The sequence below is a fragment of the Canis lupus genome, chromosome 27, assembly GCF_003254725.2.
Source record: "Canis lupus dingo isolate Sandy chromosome 27, ASM325472v2, whole genome shotgun sequence".
NCBI lineage: Eukaryota > Metazoa > Chordata > Mammalia > Carnivora > Canidae > Canis > Canis lupus.
This window is the reverse complement of record NC_064269.1, coordinates 10626768-10650151: the sequence shown is the minus strand read 5'-3', so window position 1 is coordinate 10650151 and position 23384 is coordinate 10626768. Positions and strand designations below refer to the sequence as shown.

At 35.7% G+C, this 23384-nt stretch overlaps 1 protein-coding gene across 5 annotated transcripts in view; it reads right to left on the bottom strand.

Annotated features, from left to right (window-relative positions):
- Window positions 1-23384, bottom strand: part of ADAMTS20 (ADAM metallopeptidase with thrombospondin type 1 motif 20) — a 163132-nt gene that overhangs the window by 28157 nt on the left and 111591 nt on the right. For all 5 annotated transcript variants that reach the window (XM_049102553.1, XM_049102556.1, XM_049102555.1 and 2 more), the window contains 4 exons: window positions 12752-12919; window positions 3395-3568; window positions 3150-3320; window positions 571-771 (listed from right to left, as the gene is read on the bottom strand). In XM_049102553.1, the coding sequence (XP_048958510.1) occupies window positions 571-771; window positions 3150-3320; window positions 3395-3568; window positions 12752-12919 (714 nt within the window). The remainder of the gene's footprint in view (window positions 1-570; window positions 772-3149; window positions 3321-3394; window positions 3569-12751; window positions 12920-23384) is intronic.

Here is a 23384-nt window from a genome sequence, read left to right as displayed (position 1 = left end):
TGGATCCATTACAGTATAATGGATAAAAGGCCAGTAAACCCATATTTCCTTCTCTCACACTAGGTCCCTTTGGAACAAACTGATGATCAACTATTTTGTATAGTTACAGCAACAGAATATAGTAAATACTTGATATACATTAATTAGTGATGGTTATTAAGACTACAGAGTTTTTTCCTCATTGTTATATGCTAGGATTGCAAAGTAACATTCACTTACTCTCTATCAAATTGGCAATGGAATATAGTACCAATGACTTTCATTATTCATATGTTAGATCTATTTACTTCTTCATTTGATCAATAAATATTTCAGAAGCATCGACTCAAAATGCAAGCCACTGTGCAAGGCTCTCTGAAGAACGGAAATAAGTTATTAGTTATGGTCCCTCCTCATAAACAGTTTATCGCAAGCATAGAGAAAGAGATATTTAGGTAAGTAATTGAAAGTGGTTTTTATAGACGGAAGGGGTAGGAGACTAGATCTGAGATCTAGTTAGACATGTAGATTACCAGGCATCCTACACCTAGAAGATCTCAAAGGGCTTTCAATTCATAACTATATACTGACCTTGCTCCACTTCCCCACTTTCCAAGTGGCCATATGCAAACAGCTCCTAAAATTGCATTTGTAAACCTGAGGGGAAGGCAGCACAGGACATTCTCGATAGTCTATAGGCCAAAGTTGATGAAGCTTATATTTCTCAGTAGGCCAGATTGCAATGCAATATGTAATCCTTTGTCGGTGACTAAATCCACAGTTACCTGCACACTGAAAAATATACAATTTTAAAGGGAGAAAAAGATGGCTTTAAATTTAACTAGGGCCTACTACTTGCCAGGTGGTTAATACATATTAGGCCACATCATCGCCACAATAATCTTATTTAATAGCCTAACTTATAGATGAGTAAACAAATGTTCAGAGACATTAGGTAACGTTTCCAGAGGTGTGCCAATAAATGGGAAGGATGCAGATTCAGGCTAGACTATCTATTGGTACTGCCTAGGTTTTTTGGTTTTGTTTTCCATTACACTGCTAAAAACAGTTTAATTGGATAAAGCTTTATCTCCTGATAGGCACAGCTTCAGAGAAATGGAATGAAAATATTAGGGGTTCTTACCTGAAATAAAGAACAGTTATGATTAACTTACTAGTAACTATATATGTTAGCATACATTTATCTTAATACACATAATGTGATGTATAACACCATTTGACTAAAATAACTAAGTGATAGATATAAATTAAAGAGCAAAAAGTAGGCAAATCAATTTCTGCTTCCAGCAATAATGGAGCAACAAGAAATAAGTTACCTTCTAATATAAAGCAACAAAAACATCTGGTGAAAAGATAACAAACAATGGCTTTTCAGACACTAGACGTTGGACAATAAAGTGATACATGGGAGACAGAAATAAAACAAGTAATCCTATAACTGCTCTCATCCGCTACCTTGAGAGAGCTTCCAGGTCTTGGAACAAGAAAAGGAAACACAAAGGGACAGCAGAGTTCTGACCTGTGCACACATACACGTGAGGACATCAAGTAAGGCCAAAGAATGAACCAACCAAAAGATAGAAATTACTGTATATGGTACTCACATGGGATGAAATATCGTGCTTATTTTCTCTAGCCAGACTGGAAAACTTTATATTCATGGGACAATAGATATATTACTCAAAAGGGTCTTGCCACAGAGGAGAGGAATAATGTACCTTAGACTAAATAATGCACTGGCCTGACCTAACAAATCTTAAGAGCAAGACAAGAAAGTATCCAACTGTCTCCAGACAGAGTAACTTCATTCCAGAGTGAAGCTCATAATATGTGCATAGGAATCAAAACTACCCAGTAGGCAAAAAGGTAAAATTCATGTCTAACATGAAATCAAAAAAATTTACGGGCATGCAAAGAAGCAAGAAATTATAACCCACAATGAGGAGAAAAACCTAGCTTTCAAAGCAGACCAAGGAGGGTCAGGGAAAACAGCCAAGTAAGGATTTCTGAAAATTCTCTCCTCCATAAAAACAATAAAAAGTTAACCAAAGGTTTACAGTGATCTGGGAAGCATTTATTTCAAAACAAGGCTAAGTCTCAGGATGAAGAGGGAGCTTTGTGGTGTTTTGACTTACCCTATACCCATTCTCCCCTAACTCCATAGCAGCCTTCAAAATCAATAGTCCTGCAAACACGGTGAAAACCAGCAGCCTGGCAGCCATAAGAGAGGTGGAACTGGGTTGGACATCCTTCAAAACTTCCTTCCCATAGAACTGTCATAATTTGAACTGTTTGATGGTCTTCTAGAAGATCCCCCTTGCAAGGCTGTCTTTATTTGACTTGACTCAGAGCTTGCCCAGTGCTAAAAGCCATTTCCCTAGGGGCATTTGTTGAACCCAATTAAAGGCCACTGTTTAACTTTACAGCTTCCAGAGCAGGGATAACAGTTTAGAACAAAAAACAGGCTAGTCAAAAAAGCTTAAAAGGAAAATCTGGGAAATGAAATATAACAGCTTTGAAAACCTCCAATATATTCATAGGAATCTGGAAACCTGTGGACATGCATGAGGTTGTGCGCATGTTCAGGGCTGCACACATGCTCAGGAAGCACCTGGGAAGGGCCTACACTCTCATCTCTGGCTGACATCCAGGCTATGCACAAAATCAGGACATTAAGCTTAAGAAACAGCTGTCAACTTCCTGGCTGGTGCCTACACCTTTTATTCTATCTGCATTGCCATTACTCTATCTGCACCATCCAACTGTCAGTGGTTTCATTCCCTCGATTGATATGCATACTGTTATCTACCCCCTTAGTCAAAAATTTTGAATGATTTTATTTATTTATTTGAGAGAAAGAGAAAAAGAGAGAGAGAAAGAGAGAGAGAGAGAGTAGGAGCAGGGGGAGGGACAGAAGGAAAGAGAGAAGCAAACTCCCTGCTGCTCAGGGATCCAGATGTGGGGCTCAATCCCAGGACCCCAGGATCATGACCTGAGCTGAAGGCAAACTCTTAACTGACTGAGCCACTCAGGTGCCCCCCAACCCGCTGTATTCCAATTTAGTGACATAGCTTCAACTGTGTCAAGTTTGAGACTCAGTTGTTGAGACTCTTTCCAGGATCAAAATTTCTTAACTTTCTTTGTCTTACCTGTGATGAGTCTCCTGTTACCACAATGTACCTGCAGGAAGGATTCGGGCACTCTTTGATGGAAAGAGGCCTGGTGGAAGGATCACAGAAACTCTCATTCACTTGACTGTTTTGTGCATCAGTGCACTTGACTTGCCGATGTGTCTGTTTTTGGTTACATGAAGTTGAACACTAGAAGTGCAATGACAGAATGAATAACACATTCTTTCATGCAATTCTTTGAAATTTTACTTGTCAGTACTCACGTTCAGCCACTCTCCTGCCACCCACTGGTACTGTATGCAGTCCTGGTGCCAACATTGCCGCTGAGAATAAGGCCGAGTGGATTGAGCACACATTTCTTCAGCCACCCGACCAACGCCTCTGAGTCTACAGTACACATCTCTTTGCTGAACTCCAGAGCCACAGGTCACAGAGCACTACAGAGAAGCCCAAATGATTTGAGCAATTAGCTAACAAATATCAGATTTCAGAAAGATAGCAAAATAGTGCCATGGCCTGTTTTCTTATATCTTTTAAACATAGCCTGATGTTTATCAGGCATTAAGTAGAAAATACATGCAATTAGTATTTTTAAGACTCTCTAGTGTGAAGCATCTATACAAATATGCAAATAAATTTTCTTTATTTTGTAGTACCCCCTTAAGCCAAGTGGTTAATACATATTAGGCTACATCATCGCCTTCATCGCCATGAAGACCATAGTTATGGAAACTATGACAAGCTGTATGACAAGTTATGTCAGACACTACATCCCAACTGATAGCTCTCTATTCTCACTTAAATGTTCTTAATATCTTTAAAACTCATTGCACAACGAAACTATTCTACTATATTGCTTTTTTAAAAAATATATTTTATTTATTTATTCATGAGAGACAGAGAGAGAGAGAGAGAGAGGCAGAGACACAGGCAGAGGGAGAAGCAGGCTCCATGCAGGGAGCCCGATGTGGGACTCGATTCCGGGACCTCAGGATCACACCCTGGGCCAAAGGCAGGCGCTAAAACGCTGAACCACCCAGGGATCCCCAACTACATTGCTTTTAAACATCATTTAAATTCTTAGACTATATGCATCATCTCCCTCGAAGGAATAATAATTTCCAAAATTGTGTTATATACTCATCTTTATACTTGCAGCACCTATGGTAGGGTAGTTTGGGGACCCAAACATTTGCTAATCTGTTGATTCATGATTATCTTTCAATGGACAAGTGTTTGGGGAAGCTGGTTGTATAAACCATAATAAACTTGGACCATCTTATCTTAGCCACCCCAGGTCACATTTCTCTTCTGTGCACAAAGGAGATTTTGTATTATTTGCAAATTTCAAAGAACACTTCCATACATTTATTCCTGGTAACAGTTCAACCTCTGACAAGCAGTGCTGAAGACCTGAGACTCAGAGATGATAAGTCACTTACTTGAGCTCCTGCCTCTAGTTAGCAAAATGAAGCTCAGTTCTTCCTGACTCTAGATGCTGAGGTGTTATTACGATGCCTGTAGGGGATGGAGAAGGATCTGGTAACCTCTCAGAGCGTTTGCTCCTCTAAAATGCTAGGTTCTATTACAACAGAGCTTGACTACAACCAAGAGCTGTGGTACCCACATCAATAAACTATGGAGAAAGCCCAGGGTATTTATTTAAGTTGCAAGTTTGTTTTTTTTATACTCTTTGTTATTTCAGAAGGGATGAGAAGTCCTACTGAGGAATATCTGTGGTCTCATTACTGTTCCCAGTTTTGATATTGTAAGGGTAAAAATTCAGGTCCTTTGGGGCACCTGGATGGCTCAATTGGTTAAGCATCCCACTACTGATCTCTGCTTAGGTCATGATCTCAGGATCATGAGATGGAGCTCCATGATGGGTTTCATGCTCTGTGTGGAGTCTGCTTGGGATTCTCTCTGCCGCTCCCCTCGTTTGTGTGCAAAAATGTGCTCTCTCGCTCTCTCTCTGTCTCTCTTTGTCTCTCTCAAAAAAATAAATGAATAAATCTTTAAAACAAATCAGGTCCTTCACCAAGTTCTATGTTTCTGCAGGAATCTCAGAGGGACAAACTTCTTTTTCCACAACAACAAATGTATATCTGCAGAATATGGGTTTACCATGAATGAAAAATTTTTAAGATCTCACAAAATCTAAGAACTTGGCTCACCTGTAGACTTGAATCCCTCATACAAACTGTTGTAGCATTTTACTCTAAATGCACTTGATAATTTAGTTTTCTATTTTGTGGGTATAAGCAGTAACCACTGACTTGAAGAGAGTTTATATGTATTTCTTAACCTATGAAGAACAGTCTTCTCTACATAGCTTACATTTACCTTCATTGTATGCTTAGGCAGTTGAATTTTGCCCCCATTGAGTGTTTTCACAAAAAAACAGCTCCACTGCACGGAGACAGCAATAATTCAGTGTGTGTTCTATGCAAGACACAATATTAAGTAGACTAAAATGTCTGGATGTAGTTTAGCTTATCTGAACCTCTTGTGAAAATATTTAGCCTATAAAATAAGGCTCCTGCAAACATTTTCCAGGGATAATTTCAGAAATATAAACTACATTTGGAAAACTTCCCACCTCTAAACCTGGAAAAATATAATTCACAAATCATAGCTTAGCAAGAAGTTCTAGCAGACAAATATAATTTTCTAAAATTCAATAAACCACAAGCGTTCACTGGTCCTTTGGTCACAGCACATGTTTAGAAAAATCTTCTGTGACCATGGGTAACTACTATTACGGACCTCTTCCTTTCCCTTTCCCTATTGTGGGAAAAAAAAAAAAAAGGTCTACTACTTGGAAGAAAACAAGTAACGTCTTGTTTTACAGTTTTTTTAAAGATAAGAGTACAAAAAAGTAAACTGATGCAACTTTAGATTTGAACAGAAAAGATAATACATGGCTTAAATGAAATATTTCTTAACCCAATGCCATCAATAACCTTAACTGCCAGATCCAACAAAAAGGTTTCAAATCTTTTCCTTAATCTCACGGATACATTCAGCAGCATTGATCACTTTCTGTTGAGCCATTCTGGCTTTTGTGATTGAAATCCCTTCAGGTTCTACTCTGCTTTTCTTAGATTGCTCCTTCTCAGAGTTCTTAACTGACTCTATTTTCTCAGTTAAGCCTTAAATGTTAGCATATCCTGGGATTCTGGTTTTTTTATTTTAAGATTTTATTTATTTATTTGAGAGAGAGAGAGATGGAAATGGTGAGAGATAGCACAAGCGGGCAGGAGAGGGAGAAGCAGACTCCCTGCTGAGCAGGGAGCCCAATGCAGGCTCCATCCCAGAACCCTGGGATCATAACCTGAGCCAAAGGCAGACACTTACCCAACTGAGCCACCCGGGCGCCCTTGGGATTCTGTTTATGACCTGCTTCTCTTTATACCCTCTGAGCACTCTGAGCAATTTCTTCAATTTTCTTTTTTTTTTTTTTTTTAAGATTTTATTTATTCATAGACACAGAGAGAGAGAGGCAGAGACACAGGCAGAGGGAGAAGCAGGCTCCATGCAGGGAGCCCGATGCGGGACTCGATCCCGGGTCTCCAGGATCACACCCCAGGCTGCAGGCGGTGCCAAACCACTGCGCCACTGGGGCTGCCCAATTTCTTCAATTTTCTAAATCTGTTCTCTCCAGCCTTGGTCCTAATTCTGACCTTGGCATTTACATTTGCATGTGCTTACAAGAATGTTTTATGTATTTACAGAAATCTCATGTGTCTTCTATGTAGATATGTCAAAGGCACCTCAAAATGCAACATTTCCAAAGCAGAACCTTTGCCAGGCCAGGTCCCCTATGGTGGTGGATGCTGTGAAGATATGATTAACTCACTCTTTGGTTGAGTGACTTCTAGAATGAATTCTCAAGGTACACCTCTACCTCTAAAATATACATCCTGATTTAAGAGCTTCATAGAACATACTTATAAGCATGTTATACATTAGCTTTCTTAAAAGTCCAGATATCTAATATGAAAACTATAATTACAAGTACAACACAACGACTGAATGCACTAACTCATCAACACTGCATAGTTTAATTTAGACAGGAAAAATAAGCCAAATATCCTATTTATATGTGATATACTATAACATTGCATGGACTGGCACTTGAAAGACTTGACAGCGGAATTGGAGAAGGTGAACTTTAGCCAATCCATGGGTACTGTAGCTATTTTAGCTACTGTAGAGCAGGCTTAAAGAACCGTTAGAATATGCATTGCAAAAATAGGTTCATCAAACTGCTATTTCATAAATTATTTAAAATGCAAATAGTGAAGTCTTCTTTCTTGATGCATTATTTATTAGTTCTTATTAACAGATTTAGGTTTTGATTTCCTCATAGTTATTTGGAACTATGGTTTAATCCAAGTGAGTCAATAATGTAGCAGTAGTATTAGCAACAGTAGAGCATTTGGAATTAGGAAATACTCTAGGAATATGTAACTTCAGTTTCTCTTCAATTTTGAAATTCCTTTTTACAGTAATAGTAAATGAATAGCCATCAAACCTACCCATACTTACATACCTTCAATCTGGGTACATTTGACTACATCCTGAAAGCAGTCATTCCATTTTTGGGTGACTTTAAAGTTAGCAAATACCTATATTGAACTGAAATATTCTTATTTAAACATTTATCCATTGTCCAGAATCTGTCCCCCTTTCCAACACAAAACAAATGCATATTCACTTTCATGTGAGAAAGTATGAAGCTGTAAGGGGTGACTATTTTATGACCAATAGGAGTTGAGCAATAAAATCACAGAAATGCGAGTCCAGCACACTGACATTATAAAGCTACTAAATCAAACTTAAAACCGGTGACCTAGTTTTGTTATGTAAAGAAGAAATGTCTTTGAATTTAAGCCTCTAATCATCAGGGCTTTTCCTACTTGGAGTAGGACACAGTGGAACAGACATAGAATAGTTGAAACCATTTGATTATACTTCTCAGGGGATTTGGTAATTTGTCAAGACTTTTCTTTTTTTTTTTTTTAAGATTTTATTTATTTATTCATGAGAGACACACAGAGAGAGGCAGACACACAGGCAGAGGGAGAAGCAGGCTCCATGCAGGGAGCCCGACGTGGGACTGGATCCCCGGTCTCCAAGATCACACCCTGGGATGAAGGTGGCGCTAAACTGCTGAGCCACCCAGGCTGCCCCAGAGGGAGAAGTAGACTCCCCATGGGAGCCTGATGAGGGACTCGATCCCAGGACCCTGGGATCATGACCTGGAATAGGCACTGCTCCAAAAATCTGACCAAGATCTGTGCCAAAAATGTGAATGCTACCCATCATGAACATAGCCTAATATGTTGCTAGTGATTTAAGCAACTACATCATATTTAGTATATGATCAACTAAACTGTTATTTTCCCATAAGCTGTAAAATCCATATATATCTGATACTTAGGCAACAAACTTTTTTGACATAAGCTTGCAGTGAATTCAATACAACACAGAAATGAAATTACATTTCTGTTGAATGCATTACCATGGGATGCAGTGACAATCTATAATTGTTAACTTTAGGTGCCCTGGTAAGAGTGGCAATAGGTTGTTAAGGAAATATAAGGATAAGCTGATGTATAATGATCATAAGGAAATAATTATGACAGCAACTATTGTAAGGAGAGCTTAAATACACCTGTGTTCAAATGCTTCCCCCCCACCACACAATTTTAGTCTGTGACCTGTATAAGCTACTTGGCCCCATAGCTGTTGCTTTCTCATCTCCGCACAAGGTCGGGAAGCAACTGTCCCTTATTGCTCCCCTCTTCTTCCCATTTCTTCACTTTTCTGGCAGAGATAAAGTTATTTCTGCCTTGAAACGTTTCTTGATACATGCCTTAAACCAGAGAGTTAATAATCTCAGCCCACTCAAAGAAAGGCCATCGTAAGTATCAAGAAAGAGGAGAAACAAAGAGAGTGAACAGACAGCATAGAAATGTAAGAACAGAATTGTTGGCACCAACCAGAAGGGATTGAGAAGCACAGTTTACTCAGCCCCAGAGCAAAAAAAGACATTCCCCCTGTCCTGGGGCTCTAGCCTATCTTCACTGGTAGAAACATAACTTAGGAAGAGGATCTGGGCTCTTGGTCAGTGGCTGCGGAAACTCAATTAAGATTTACTATCTTTCTAGGTTATAAGTGATAATATATGTATATATCAGAAATTTCTGAAAATATATAAATATGGACATATGTACTTTGGAAATATAGGAAATATGGAATTAGAGAAATACAAAATCACTTAAAATGCTAACACTTAGCATAGAGTTTCAAAAAATTTTTTCGGGGGCTTTGGGAGACATTAGCTAATAGATTTGTGAGATTTTGGAACTTCTCTCACCTTTGGTTCCAGCTCTGATCTTAAACTTGTAGAAAGAAAATGATGGGTCTCAGAGAAGGGGAACGAGGCAAATGGTTGGTATCACATGACTCTAGATTCAACAGAGTTGAGTGAGATCCCTCAGGCTATCTTTCTAAGTTGTCCAACAGAAGTGTCATGATCAAGAGGAGGCAAGAATGCAGGCCTTTTTTTTTTTCCCCTTGAGCATAAAAATTACATTTGGATGGTACTGAACCAAGTAGATGGAGCATGAGACAATGAGTACTTGAGCACCATGCTGGCCTTAAAAACTTGAATATACAAGTAAAGCTAGTATTTCCAAATAGGTAAAATTATGTTCAAAAAAAAAAAAAAAAGGAAAAGAAACAAACAAACAAAAAGCCTTTCAGAAAGTGGAGGGAATTCTTTTTTAAATGATTCCAGTATTTACTTTGCCTCTAAAGATATACAGCTGGAGCCGGAGGATAAATGGCCCTGTATACCAATGCTTGTTTCTGTTTAGCAGCAGTCACTGACATGCATTACTAAATCCTTTCATGGAAAAATGATATCAAATACCAAATGAAGACCGCTACTTCAAAACTCATTTGAGCACCTCTGTGGTCACAATTTGCTAAATGAGTCCTTCCATTTGAGGTATAATGTAAAATAGTAATAAAATGAAATTATTTTATAGTGGGTGATCATACTAAAGCAATGTTACAATTTAAACCGTCGGAACAACGTAGCAACCAGTGATTATCTCGTAACTACCTCTGAAATTACACTTCTGTTGAATATATTATTATATGTAGTGCAGTGACAGCCTGCAATTGTTAACTTCATGTGGGTACTTTTTATAGAATAAATCAAAAGCCAACGGCTTCACAAATGGTCATTTGTTTCTGGCAGAGATTTGAGGACTGTGTGGGTGTCTGAAGCTAATTTCTATGACAAGGAAAACCAACTCAAAGAGAAGAAAGCAGACTCTGTACAAAAGCATCTGTGTTTTTTAACAGTCCTTGAATATTCATATCTATGTCTTAGAAACTCCTTAAACATGCTCACTTAAGTGAGTCTTATATCATTTTATACTTGGTGGTAAGCCAAGGCCAATTTGTTAGCACTGATGATTGATTCACTGCTGTGGGGCTGGAGGTCAAGGATCAGAAAGCATCCCTCATGAAAACTGATCACAGCAGCTGCAGCAGCTGCATAGCAGCAAGGGGATCCTGGGGATCAACAGGAATCCTGGTGGCCAAGATGCAAAAATTCTCTCCCTCTTCCACAAGCCGGATGGCTCCCGCCACACCACCCCATGGTCCCTGGATGATGTCAGATTTAAGAAGTCTCTGCCACAGGCTGGGTTCACTAACTTTACAGCATTTCAGCCTTATGGGAAAGGCACTTTGCCATAATTTGGGAACATCTGGGCCCAGATAAAGTGAGGCAAACCCTGATTTTACTCCGCAAACCACAATATGACAAATATATAAATTAAGAGTTAGAAAGTATTTTTGGCAACTAAATTACAATATTCAAGTTAAGAAATACTTAACTGAATATGAAGTTAGGTGCTTAGTGAACAAGTTACCCATTGTCCCTGAGATTCAGTGGCCTGAGACAAGGGTGAAGAAGTAGGCATGGGTTAGGTTGTAGACTTACCATGTAAAGACAATGGTCAATCACAGAAGATAATAAGAGACACAATGATATCTAAGTTATTTTAGAGCTCACACTTTATGCAAATAAATAATGGCAAAAAGACATAGAGGGAGGCCATTGTCCACCTGGGAAGAGGTGATGAACTAGACTGGAGTGTCTGCAAGGAGACTCAAGAGTTACTTTGAAGGAGAATTAGAAGAATTTGTTGAGTCACTGACTGCAGGGTCAAGAGAGAAAGAATGATCCAGTGTTTCTTTCAGAATGATCCAGTGTTTTTTTCTTAAACAACTTAGTATGTAGTGGTGGTACTTACGAAATAAAATAGGTTTGTGGGAAATCTTTGAAATCATGGCCTGTGCTAAAGCGTGAAAAATCATTTTATTACTTTACCAAAATTCAATGTCAAAGCAAATGCTCATGATATATGTTTGTGTGTGTGTGGGGGGGGGGGGATGAAAACAAACATGTTTTCCCCCAGTTTTCAGTCAAATACTAAGCACTATTCTGAACCTATGAACACTTGACAGAGTCTGTCTCTTCTACAAAGAAACCTGAGATGCTCAACTTGGAAGCATTTTATTCAGGAACAATGAATGACAGGCCGACAGTGCCACTCAGAAGTCGGTGCCCTGTACTGAGGCTCTAACCTCACAGAGTAAATGTGACTTAGGAACTCAGGGGGACCTCACTTCTTCTAGATCCTCTCTTTAATAGACATCACTCCAACATCACACAAAAGCAAGGAATCTGCATCAGCAGAGGAGAGGTTTTTTCTTCCATTCTCAGAACTATGCCCTTTCAGAAATGGCTAAGCACCCTGAGGTACTGCTGAAAGCAGCCAGACGGCCTAACCCCACTGAAATCAGGCCCCCAGAAATTTTTCTAGTGACATTTCCAACTTCATTCAGGGATTTTACCTCTTTGCTACTCCCAAGCTGGTCTTTGCTTGACAATCATGATCAAATGCATGCCACTCTCCATTTAGATTTTGAGCTTTCTTCCCTGAGTATGCCAGGGCACCTATCAATCACCCTCCTTTTATAAACTGAGTCCTCAGTCTGGATCTCATGTATATATCAGCTTCATTTTTTGCTGAGTCTTTCCAAGTGTGTCTACTGTAGCCTTAGACTAGCCCAGGCTACCTAGTTCTGACATGTCCCTAACTCTTAAACAACTCCAATTATGATGCTGTCTAGAACTTACCAGTCCCTTCTCCAACATGTAACCTTAGCTCAAATCTAAGACTTTGGTGTGGAAATATGGCAGTTATTAAATATCTTATTATCTATACTTTACTTTTAGACTACCTGGAATAATATTATGATTATCAGTAGACCCCTGGTATTCAGGAACAGAATTTCTTGTAAAGTTTACAGTCACAAAAAAAATCAACCAACAATTCATTATTTAACTATAGACTTAGCAATTGTGTTAACATTGTACATTAATTCAGAGCATGGTGCAAAAAAATGTGTAACAGAATAAAACACGCTTTAGTGGAGTAAAGCTGTCATGATTATTGAGACAGAGAATTGAGATTTTTCTTTGTAAGTGCAAAAATACATTTATAATTATAAAATAGATCACATACCTCCTTCCATCTATTGGCTTTCCATGAAGGGCATCTGACAGATCTACAAGCTTTGTGAGTTCGAGGTTTCTGTAGATGACTGCAATATTTTTCTTCTAATTTCCCTTGGAACTGGTCAATGCAAAGCACCTCACGGTACTTTAAACCTTTACCACAAGAAGCTGAGCACTAGAAAATAAACATGAATGCACTTGATTAATTTTATCTTGACTAATTTATCTTCAAAATGTATATTAAAAAAGCAATCAAAACATCATTGCTTTGATGTTTTCATTAAGATATACTTTGATATTTTTCACTAGAGAGAATTTATAATTTGTCTTTCTGCCCTGGACTATCAGAAGATGTTGATGCCATAAGGTATCCATTAATTCCACAAAAAGTACTGATTGTCTACAGTATACCAAGCATTTTTCTGGTACCTAAATGTTTTAGATCTTTTAAGGTTAAAGCTAACTCCTGTTATCACACATAATCATTTAATTTTAATTTTATATGATCACAACCTATTCTATTTTTAATCCCATGTTTCCCTTACTTCAAAGTACATGTTGGATGTTTAAAAAAAATGCAATGATTTCTCAATGCAGGGATTGAGAAAGGAAAAAATTATTTTTTTAAGTCCAATTCAGTTCAGCTTTGTTTTTTTCATCAATCTGGGGAAATATCTCTCTGTACCATCAACCCTCCAATATATTCAGTAAGAAAAAAAAAAAATATATATATATATAATCTCTGTAAAGATATAGGTGAAATAATAATTTGACTTCATTTTTCAGCCAGCTGCCATTTAATAAGTAAGGCCAGTGCAATGTAGTGGAAAGAGCTTGGGCTCTGGTATTGAAAACCAGATCTACCTCTTACTACTTGGGTGATTCTAGGCAGATATCATCATCTGTCCAAGATTCTGTTTCTGCATGTACAAAATGGAGATAATAACACCAATATTACAGGTTCATTATGAAGATGAGATAAAGAATATGAAAGGTCTAATCTGGACCTATTACATGTGGTGCATCCTCACTAAATATTAGCTTCCTCTTCTACTGTTGTCCTTTATGTAGTCTCAGGATGTTGGCAATTTTCAGCATGATGTATGTACCAGGGAAAAGTTAAGCAAAGACATGGATTCCAGACAACTCCTCTCATACCTCTAAGACAGCTGTTCACATATGGTTTCATTTAGAAACATATACTGAGTTCAGAGAACATCAGATAATATATTATGCATTTTATCTACTAGTTCAAAGACTGTTAGACTTTCTAATACAGACTATTAGATGCTTAAAATATTTTAAATCAAAAAATAATTGGGAGATCATTTATCTTTTTATATTATCTGCAATATTATATCTCATTTGTGTAGCCAATTAATTTAATACAAGGCCTTGATTATTAAGACTTATTACCATATCCAAAATGTTATCTTTAACACAGCTTTACATGTCACTTAGAACATACTTTATTCTGTGAAAATCTCTAAGGGATCTTTGTAACTTGCACTGAGTATACATTCTTTCCTATTGACCTTCTCTTTTGGATCTACCTATATGCTCTATTCTCCTGACTTGATACTTTTCTGTTTCTTGACTTCACTGTCTATTTTTCAAAGAGTAAGGCATGTTTTACACCAAAGACATCACATATTATTGAGTATCAAGCATATATTCATCAAGAAATATATATACATATTCACACAAGGAAAAAATGGTATTCTCCTTAGGTATAATTATTTTTTCTAACCTTCATGATCTTTAAAACAGAAGAATATTCATTACTCTTCTTTGTAGCCCTTTTTAAAAAATAAGCATTACTGTGAATATTTAAGCTCAACACAGTTGGTCTTATGGAAGATGTAAAAATATTTAGTATCTTATTCATTCTGTGAATATTATTGCATTTCTACCATAAACCAAGAGTTGCAGACACTCATTAAACATCTCTTGCTTTTGCCCTTGGTTTATTCTCAAAGTGCTTATAATCTATAATTTTCCAGCATGTGCCATTGATTAAATGAACAATACCAAAGTGGATCTTAGATAATATTAAGCCCAATAAGATAATGAAAAACACAAGACATAAAGGCCATGAAAATAATACAATAAAAATTATGTATTTAAGAAATTCTGAAAAGTAGCCATTCCTTTCTGGGATGTTTGATAAGTTCTCAAGGAGAAAGTGATATTTAAACTCAGTTTGAAAAAAAAAAGAAACTCAGTTTTGAAGAAGTAGGCTTGTTGATGGAAAAGATCTACAGTCATATATTTGTTTAATATCCTTATTTGGACATTGACCACATGTCTGTTTTGTAAAATTCTCAGGTTCTGACAGTGCCAAGAATCAAGAGTCCAAGAATCACACCATAAGTATGCAGTAAATTATTGATATTTCTGATAAGAATGACCAATTCACTTACAAAACTATGTAATATAAGAGGGGACACTGAAGATTCTTCTTTAGAATTCAGCAATATATTTCTGCTATGAGCAGTATCTACAAATGGAATGTAAACTCATACATTGATAGTGTACTTGCAGTATACTATCAAAGTCAAGATTATTTTTCACAAGACTCGATAGTGTCTCCTACTCTAACTCAAGATCATCTTTTTTCTCTTTATTATTCTAATCTTTAACCAAAACTATTATTAAATGTAGTTTTAAATATTTTTGCTCAAAAAATGACAATAGCTGGGGCATCTGGCTCAGGATCCTGGAGACCCAGGATTGAGTCTCACATCGGGCTCCCTGCACGGAGCCTGCTTCTCCCTCTGCCTGTGTCTCTACCTCTCTCTGTGTGTCTCATGATTAAATAAAATTGTTTAAAAAAATAACAATAGCTCTTTATTATCTTCAAAAATAGTCAAAATTGATATTCTTGTTTTTTTTGAGCCACTAAATTTCAGTCAACATACCTTTCTGACCTTATATTCTGTTACTTTTCAACATGCAGCTTTGTTCTACTTAGGCATAATGTATTCACTCAACAAGAGTGCCTAATTCATGTTATTTCCTTTTACCTCAACCAATCACTTCTCCTGGTGCTTTCTAAATGTGACTTATCCTTAAAGCTTTAAGTCAGTCCCATGTCTAAGGTAAATACATATCAATCTTTCACTCCTCTGAACTCTTCTGAATCTCACTGGTTTTTAGCACTTCATCATTATCTGCTTTTGTCACATGCTTTATCTACCCAGACTTCTGGAGGTCAAGGACCTTTTAGAGATTACTCATATCACCCACAAAATGGCAGGGACAATAAATATTGGCTGATTAATTGATGTTGATACTTAGTGTAAGCAATTCTTATTTGTTTTTGTTAAACTCGAAAGTAATTTATTAAAACATTTTAAATTCCTTGAAATATATTTATTGGCTTATAAACACAAGGCTTCTCTAGGAAAGATAGACAAAAAGTACAAAATTACAGAACTGCAAAATAAATTGTGCTTGGTCACACTTTTAAAGTAGAGCTTTCATTCCTCAAACTTTGAAGAGGAGTAAAAACATTATCTTATGTCTGATGAATTCCATGTGAGGATTTAAGTAAAAGAGAACATGCAAAGAATTATGTTTTAGCTGGAATGAGGTAGTCATAAAGTAAATAACCAGTGAAATCCTACCCTCTTTCTCTCAAACCACAATACGTGCTGAGTTGTAAAGATACCACAAAATAGCTCACTTGATAGGGTACTCAAGCATTACAATTCTTTTCTCTGGTATCCCAGCGATTTTGTTTGTTTTTCTCTATTTAATATTCCTGATGCCATTCTACTCCCGTGAGATTTTATTAACTCTGTATATTTTCCAGCATTCTTGTCAAAAGAATTCTTAAAAATCACCACTATTGTCCTTAGTTGACATAGTCTTAAATTCTGAGATGTATTTTCACGAGTACCATGGAACAGTAGAGGATACAATCTACTTCAGAAGTAGTGACATTAAATACAAGTAACCTGAACTGACTATTCCTGTAAATTAGGTGAGGACAAATGTCTACTTAAGGAAAAGAGAACATTTGAAACAAATGTAGAATTTCCAAGCCTTAGAAATGCAACAGAATCTCAAGAATTGTGCAGGTTGGATGGCACTTTCAATTCCAAGATGGAATTTTGGAGTTAATCATTCTAATATGCTTAACTTTGGAACAAGTTTATTCTTGTTTTTAAGGTTGTACATAATTCCAGAATAAGATTACTATTGATATTTAAGGTATGGACTATTAGTTTGTTAAAGATATTACAGAAGAATGAATTAATTGACAGTTTGTGAAAAATGTTGATTCCAGACACTTAAATTTTTAAGCAAAATAGGGCAATGAAGTTTATTTAGCTCCAGTCCTAGGAAATGGAAAACATCACCATCCAGTGCATGAAAAGGTGCTCAACATCACTAATCATCTGGGAAATGCAAATCAAAGCCACAATGAGATATCACATCACACCTGTCAGGATTACCATCATCAAAAAATTGAGATAATTAATGCTGGTGATGATGTGGAGAAAGGGAACTCTTTTGCACTGCTGGTGAGATTGTAAACTGATACAACCACTATGGAAAATAGTACAGAGGATTCTTAAAAAATTAAAAATAAAACTACCATATGACCCAGCCATTTCTCCTGAGAATTAATCCAAAGGAAATGAAACCAAAACTTGAAAAGATATCTGCATCCCTACATTCATAGCAGCAATACTTAAAAAAGCCAAGACATAGAAACAACCTAGGTTCATCAATGGATAAATGGATAAAGAAGCTGCAGTAGATAAATATACAATGGAATATTATTCTGCCATAAAATTGCAGAAAATCCTGCTATTTGCAACATGGATGAAACTTGGAGCACTATGATACGTGAAATAAGTCAGAGAAAGATAAATACTGTAGGCTCTCACTTATATGTGGAGTCTTAAAAACAATAACAACAATGAACTCACAGATCATATTACTGGTCACCAGAGGTAGGGGAGGTTAAGAGGGAATTGGAGAAAGGTGATCAAAGGTACAAACTTCATAAGGACTAGGGATGTAATATTTAGCATGACGACTATAGTTCACATTGTCATAATATATTTAGGAAATTATTGAGAGTAAATTCTAAAAGATCATAATGATTTTTTTTATTGTATCTATATGAGTGGATGGATGCTAACCAAACTTACAGCAATGATCATTTCCTAATATAAGTCAAACCATTATGCTGTATACCTTAAGCTTATACAGTGCTGTATGTCAATTATATCTCAAAACTGGAAAAAATTAGGTGAAGTGAATTTTTTCTTTATTTCTAGATATCACATCATCTGTTAGTTATCTGCTGAAAATGTAAAAATTCACAACCATATGGCTGGTTGTCATATCTATCCAATTGTTCATTGTATGTCAGGTTATTAACTAATTTCCTCAGACAACCAAGGAAAGCTTACTACCAGGTGACAAAAGTGTTCACACAGTCTTTTTAAGAAGAGCTAAACACAGAAATGCAATCATTACACATTAAAAATCTAAATCCAAATATGCTTTATTACAAATTAGGAAATCACTTCCATCAAGTGCAACTGAAGAAGCATCAAATTATAATGTATTAAATGGAGTGGTTTTGATTTAAACTCAATAATAGCTAAAATATAATCAGGTATTGGAGTGTCTTTTGAAATAATTTGAGAGAATTAGCTGTGTTTTCCTTAGCCTCAAGTGACAATTCCAAAAGAATCAATGAACTTCTCAACATAGGGACATGTATTACTTATCTTTGTTTTGATCTTTTTTTCAAAACTGACTATACTATGGTTCTGTAGTAAAGTGAAATTTTTTTAATAAAAAGTTTTAACCATAGCTATTTTGCAAGAGAATTTTTTTAATGTTTTGGTGATCATATGCTAAATGTCTTTATAACACTATCACTAAACAAGATTTATCTATGAAATGATATAATAAAGAAATGATAGAGCTTCAGATCAAGATAGACCATAAATTAGATATTTTGTGGAATAAAATACTTGTGTGTATGCATTCATGCATGTATGCTTTATCTATTCTTTTTGATTTTTAAGAAGTCTGTGACATTCTCTAAATAAAATAAAGAGGCTACATCTTCAACCCCAGGAACAGCATGGTTTTTGAAATCTTCAGCAAGCCAGTAACATCTACATATCTAGGAGAAGAACCCAATTATAGTAAAATCTTAGATATGAGTTTTATACAATTATTCTGTAATTAGGGGCATTCCTCACATTGGTGGAACACTTTTAAATTGAATTCTCCTCAGTTATTAAAGAAGTAAATATTCCATTAACATAGAATAAATAGGCCAACTATCCTAGAATAGGATATTCCTGCATTTAAACAAAAAATGACAAAATATGCATATTAAGAGTAGGATGTCAACTCTGCAAAATAGTACTGCTGTTCCTTTAATTCAATGCATATGTGCACTAAAAAGTAAGATACTAAATCTATCAACAGGGACCCTTTTCATAGTATTTCCTGAAAGATTATACTTAGAGTTTTAAAGTTAAATGGGGTTTGAAAATTCTTTTAACCTGTTATAGTCTTTGACTATGCAGCTTTAATAAACCAAGACAGCATTTGGTATTAAAAATAATCACTACTGAAAGAGTTCATACTCTGTTGCATTTCCTCTAATTTAAAATTTACAACTTCAGACATTTAAAATTTTTTAAGTCAGATTCATTTGCAAAAATGTTTTGAGTCCCAACTTAAAAGACAAAGAAATATATTATTAGCAAACATACCTAGCAAACTTTCATTATATTCAAGTCATTGTGCTAATTATAATATTTTAATTTCTACTTCATGTTATAAAATGTTACTTCTAAATATATATAGTCTATATGTATATATATTTATATACACCATGAATTATAGTTCTAAGCTAATAGGATTATCTCATATGTAAATAGGTTAATTCAATTGGAAATACTATTTAAAGATAATTTGTTATATTTGTTAATATTTTCTAAATTAAAACTTTGGAAAAATTTTGTGATATTTTCACTTTCAAATATAAAACCTGAAGCAAAGTTGCAATAATTAATGCAAGTTCTTTACAGAAATTTTCACTTGTCACACAAAATTATTTTCTACACACAAAATATTAAAAAATCAGAAGGAAAAATCACACCTGTGAAAGATAACTAAAATATTCAATTATTGGATTAGTTTTCTTCAATAGTAAGATTTGATGAACAATCACTACAAACTCGCCAATGTCACTGAACTCAGGTTAATTTGCTATATGAAATAGTGTATGTAATTCCAATTAAAAATGTAAACATTATCTGTAGCAAAAAAAAAATAGGAAAAACTATTAGTTCAAGTCTTGTAATTTATCTTAGCTTTCTAATAGGATACTTATATGTAGTATAAAGGGGTAATTAACATTTTCAATTTTTTTATAAAATCTGTTTAGCAAGTGGAACTCATCTAAAGAGTTCCTGTTTAGAATTTTTATCGACTCATTGAGTAACATAAATCTTTGCAATTATAGGGCAACAGGAAAAAAATGTTATCATCAATATAAAAATAATATATTTTAACTAATTTTAATAATTCTCTTGGGGCCATTATTGTATGTTTACTTTTTCTTAATGTCTTTATACAAATCACAACAACTGGGACATAGTTACTTTTGTAAGACCATATGGCACATTCCCTGATGAAAATCCCACTCTTGTCCCCTGGGAGCCTACATCCAGAATCATGAGCATCTGCCTCCTGGATGGAACAAAGTAGAAAACTATTCAGAGTGGGCAGACCATAAAAAGGTAAAAAGATCAGAAAATAACTAAAGCATACCTTTTAAAAAAATATTGAATTTTAAGGCATTACTACGGTAACATTTACAAAATTCTTAAAATCAAGTGCCAGCAGAATAACAGGATTTACCATTTCAAGTTTCTACAAATGTTTTTGTACTAGCTGTGGGAGTTAACAGAAATAAAGCCAAGAAGTTTGCTTTCAAGTAGGGTTATAAAGGTCTGAAAAGGAATATGCACAGAGAAGTCTCAGATGAGAAATAAAAAATGAGATCTATGAATGCTTTGATAAGACAAAGTCAGAGTTGAAATAAAAAAAACTTCCATTGAATACATTTATGTCTATTTATCATACATAATACAAGTTATGAAGCAAATATTGTAGGGATTAATTTCAATGACCTTAAGCTAATTTCATATTTAATTATATTAAAAAAGAATTCTTTCTGTTAGAATTTCAGGCGGGGTTTCATGTCTTTTACTATTGGAAATAGAGGACAAGATAAAAGGGCTTGGGATTTAAAATCGGACACGGATATTTCAACCTCCATGGTCAGTGGCTGAGCAACCTTGGGCTAGATGCTTAACCCTGCTGAGCTTCAGTTTTCTTGGCAGAAGGTGGCAATAATAATACCTACCTCAGGGTAGTTGTGAGATTAAAGGATAACATATGAATAACCTAAAACAGTGCTTGACTAATTCTCTAAATGCTTATTAATCTTCCATCCCCCTTTCTCTTTCTTCCTTTCCTAATCCTGAGGAAATATAAAATGGTGAAAATACAATCAATGATATGGATTTCTCTATGAAACACTTGAATAGAATATGGGGATTGTTCAACACATTCAGAATTCATTTAATGATGAGATTGAAGGATAATCACCCCAATGGAATTCCAATAAGAGTCTATCCTGTTCTTCCTGAAAAAAAAAAAAAACAAAAAACAAAAAACCGTGCTTACCTAGACACTGAAAAACACATCAGATATACCTTAAGTTATTGTCACAGTGGGCATAAAGAAAAGAAACTGGAAGCAAAGGCAAATAGACATCTGGTTAAAAAAATTAACCAGTTTCAGTTAAAAATGGTGGTGTGACCATATGTATTCATTTCCCTTCCCCCAAGTTTCTTCATCAAACAAAGTCAGAGTGAATCAAATAGATTCCAATAATTTCTTATGAAGAAGACCAACACAAAGGAAGACAAACTTGTACCTGAAGAGCCAAGAGGCTCAGCACCAGATGCAAGGAGGGGTGCTCTTACTCTCCCACTCTTCATTAGCCAGTTCAAAGGCTATTTCTCTGCAGAAATTAAATGTGTGTGTTTTGGGAGCAAAGGAGCTGCTGAATTGGGGACGCTGAAGGAAAAACAATGGATTTCCACACATAGAACTCTTGACTCTTACTTAGTCTTTCTGTTCATAGCATTCTTGCTTGCAGACAGGGCATCAGAGGATCCTTCTCCAAGAAACTGGGTCTCCAAATAGAATAGATCTTCAAATATTGACTTACATGGAAAATCAGTTACTAAACTAAACCCCAATGCAGAGTTTCCAATCAATTCTCTAGTGCCTTATTTTTAAATAATAATAAGCTGCAGGAAATCATCAACTTTTGAAGAAAATCTTCAATAGGAAAAGCAGAAAACCATTCCCACCATCACCTTAAAGAAAGGGTATGAAGATTAAAGAGATAATCAAGAATCACTCCTTCAAAAACCTCTAATGAAAAAGAGTAGCTGTTGTATAGATGAAATAAGAAGAGGTTACTACGACCTCAAAACAATCAGAATGCAGGAAAAAAACTTCTAGTAATTAGAAACATAACTAAAATAATTCAAGAGATGGTTTAGATATTGAGTTTCCCACTGAGTAAAACCAAAGGACAAAGATAGGAGAATATAAAGGAATTAGAGGATCAATCCAAGAATCCCAGTATCAAACTATAGTTCAGTAAAGAAAACCAGTGCATAGAAGTTATATTTAAAAAAACAAATTTTAAAAAGATTTTATTTATTTATTTATTTATTTATTTATTTATTTATTTATTTGAGAGAGAGAGAGAAAGAGATAGCGAGAGAGAACACAAGTGAGGAGAGGGAGAAGCAGACTCCTGGGGAGCAGAAAGCCTGCTGCGGGACTTGATCTCAGGATCACAATCTAAGCCAAGTGCAGCCACTTAACAGACTGAGCCATCCAGGTGCCTTTAGACAAAAGTCTCCTTAATGAAAGGGACTATAAAATGAATAGTAAACTGAATTTTAAAAACACATCATAAATTATTAGAATGACAGGGATAAAGATACCAAAGGCTTCAGCAGCTTAGAAAGAAGGGCACATGGGACAGATTAGAATTCAGAAACATCAGGCTTCTCAATAAATAGGACAGATTGCTGGAAGATAGTATCTTAAAAATTCTAAGGGAAATTTTTTTTTCACTCGTATGTGGAATTCAAGAAAACAAAACAAAGAAAAAAGATAAGATGATAAAAAAAAAAAAACCCACACCAGACTTTTTACTACACAGAACAAAATAGTGGTTGCCAGAGGGAAAGCGGGTAGGAGGCGATGGGTGAAAGAGACAAAGGGAATGAAAAGGTAAAAACTTCCAATTGCAAAATAAATAGGTTGCGGAGAAGCACAGTACATTAATTTGAAACAATCTATGCACCCCTGTTTATTGCAGCATTATTTACAATAGCCAAGATATGGAAGCAACCCAAGTGTCCGTCCATCAATGAATGGATAAGGATGTTGTGTACACATAGAATGGAATGTTACTCAGCTATAAAAATGAATGAGATCTTGCATTTGCAGCAACATGGATGAACTTAGAGGGTGTAATGCTAAGTGCAATA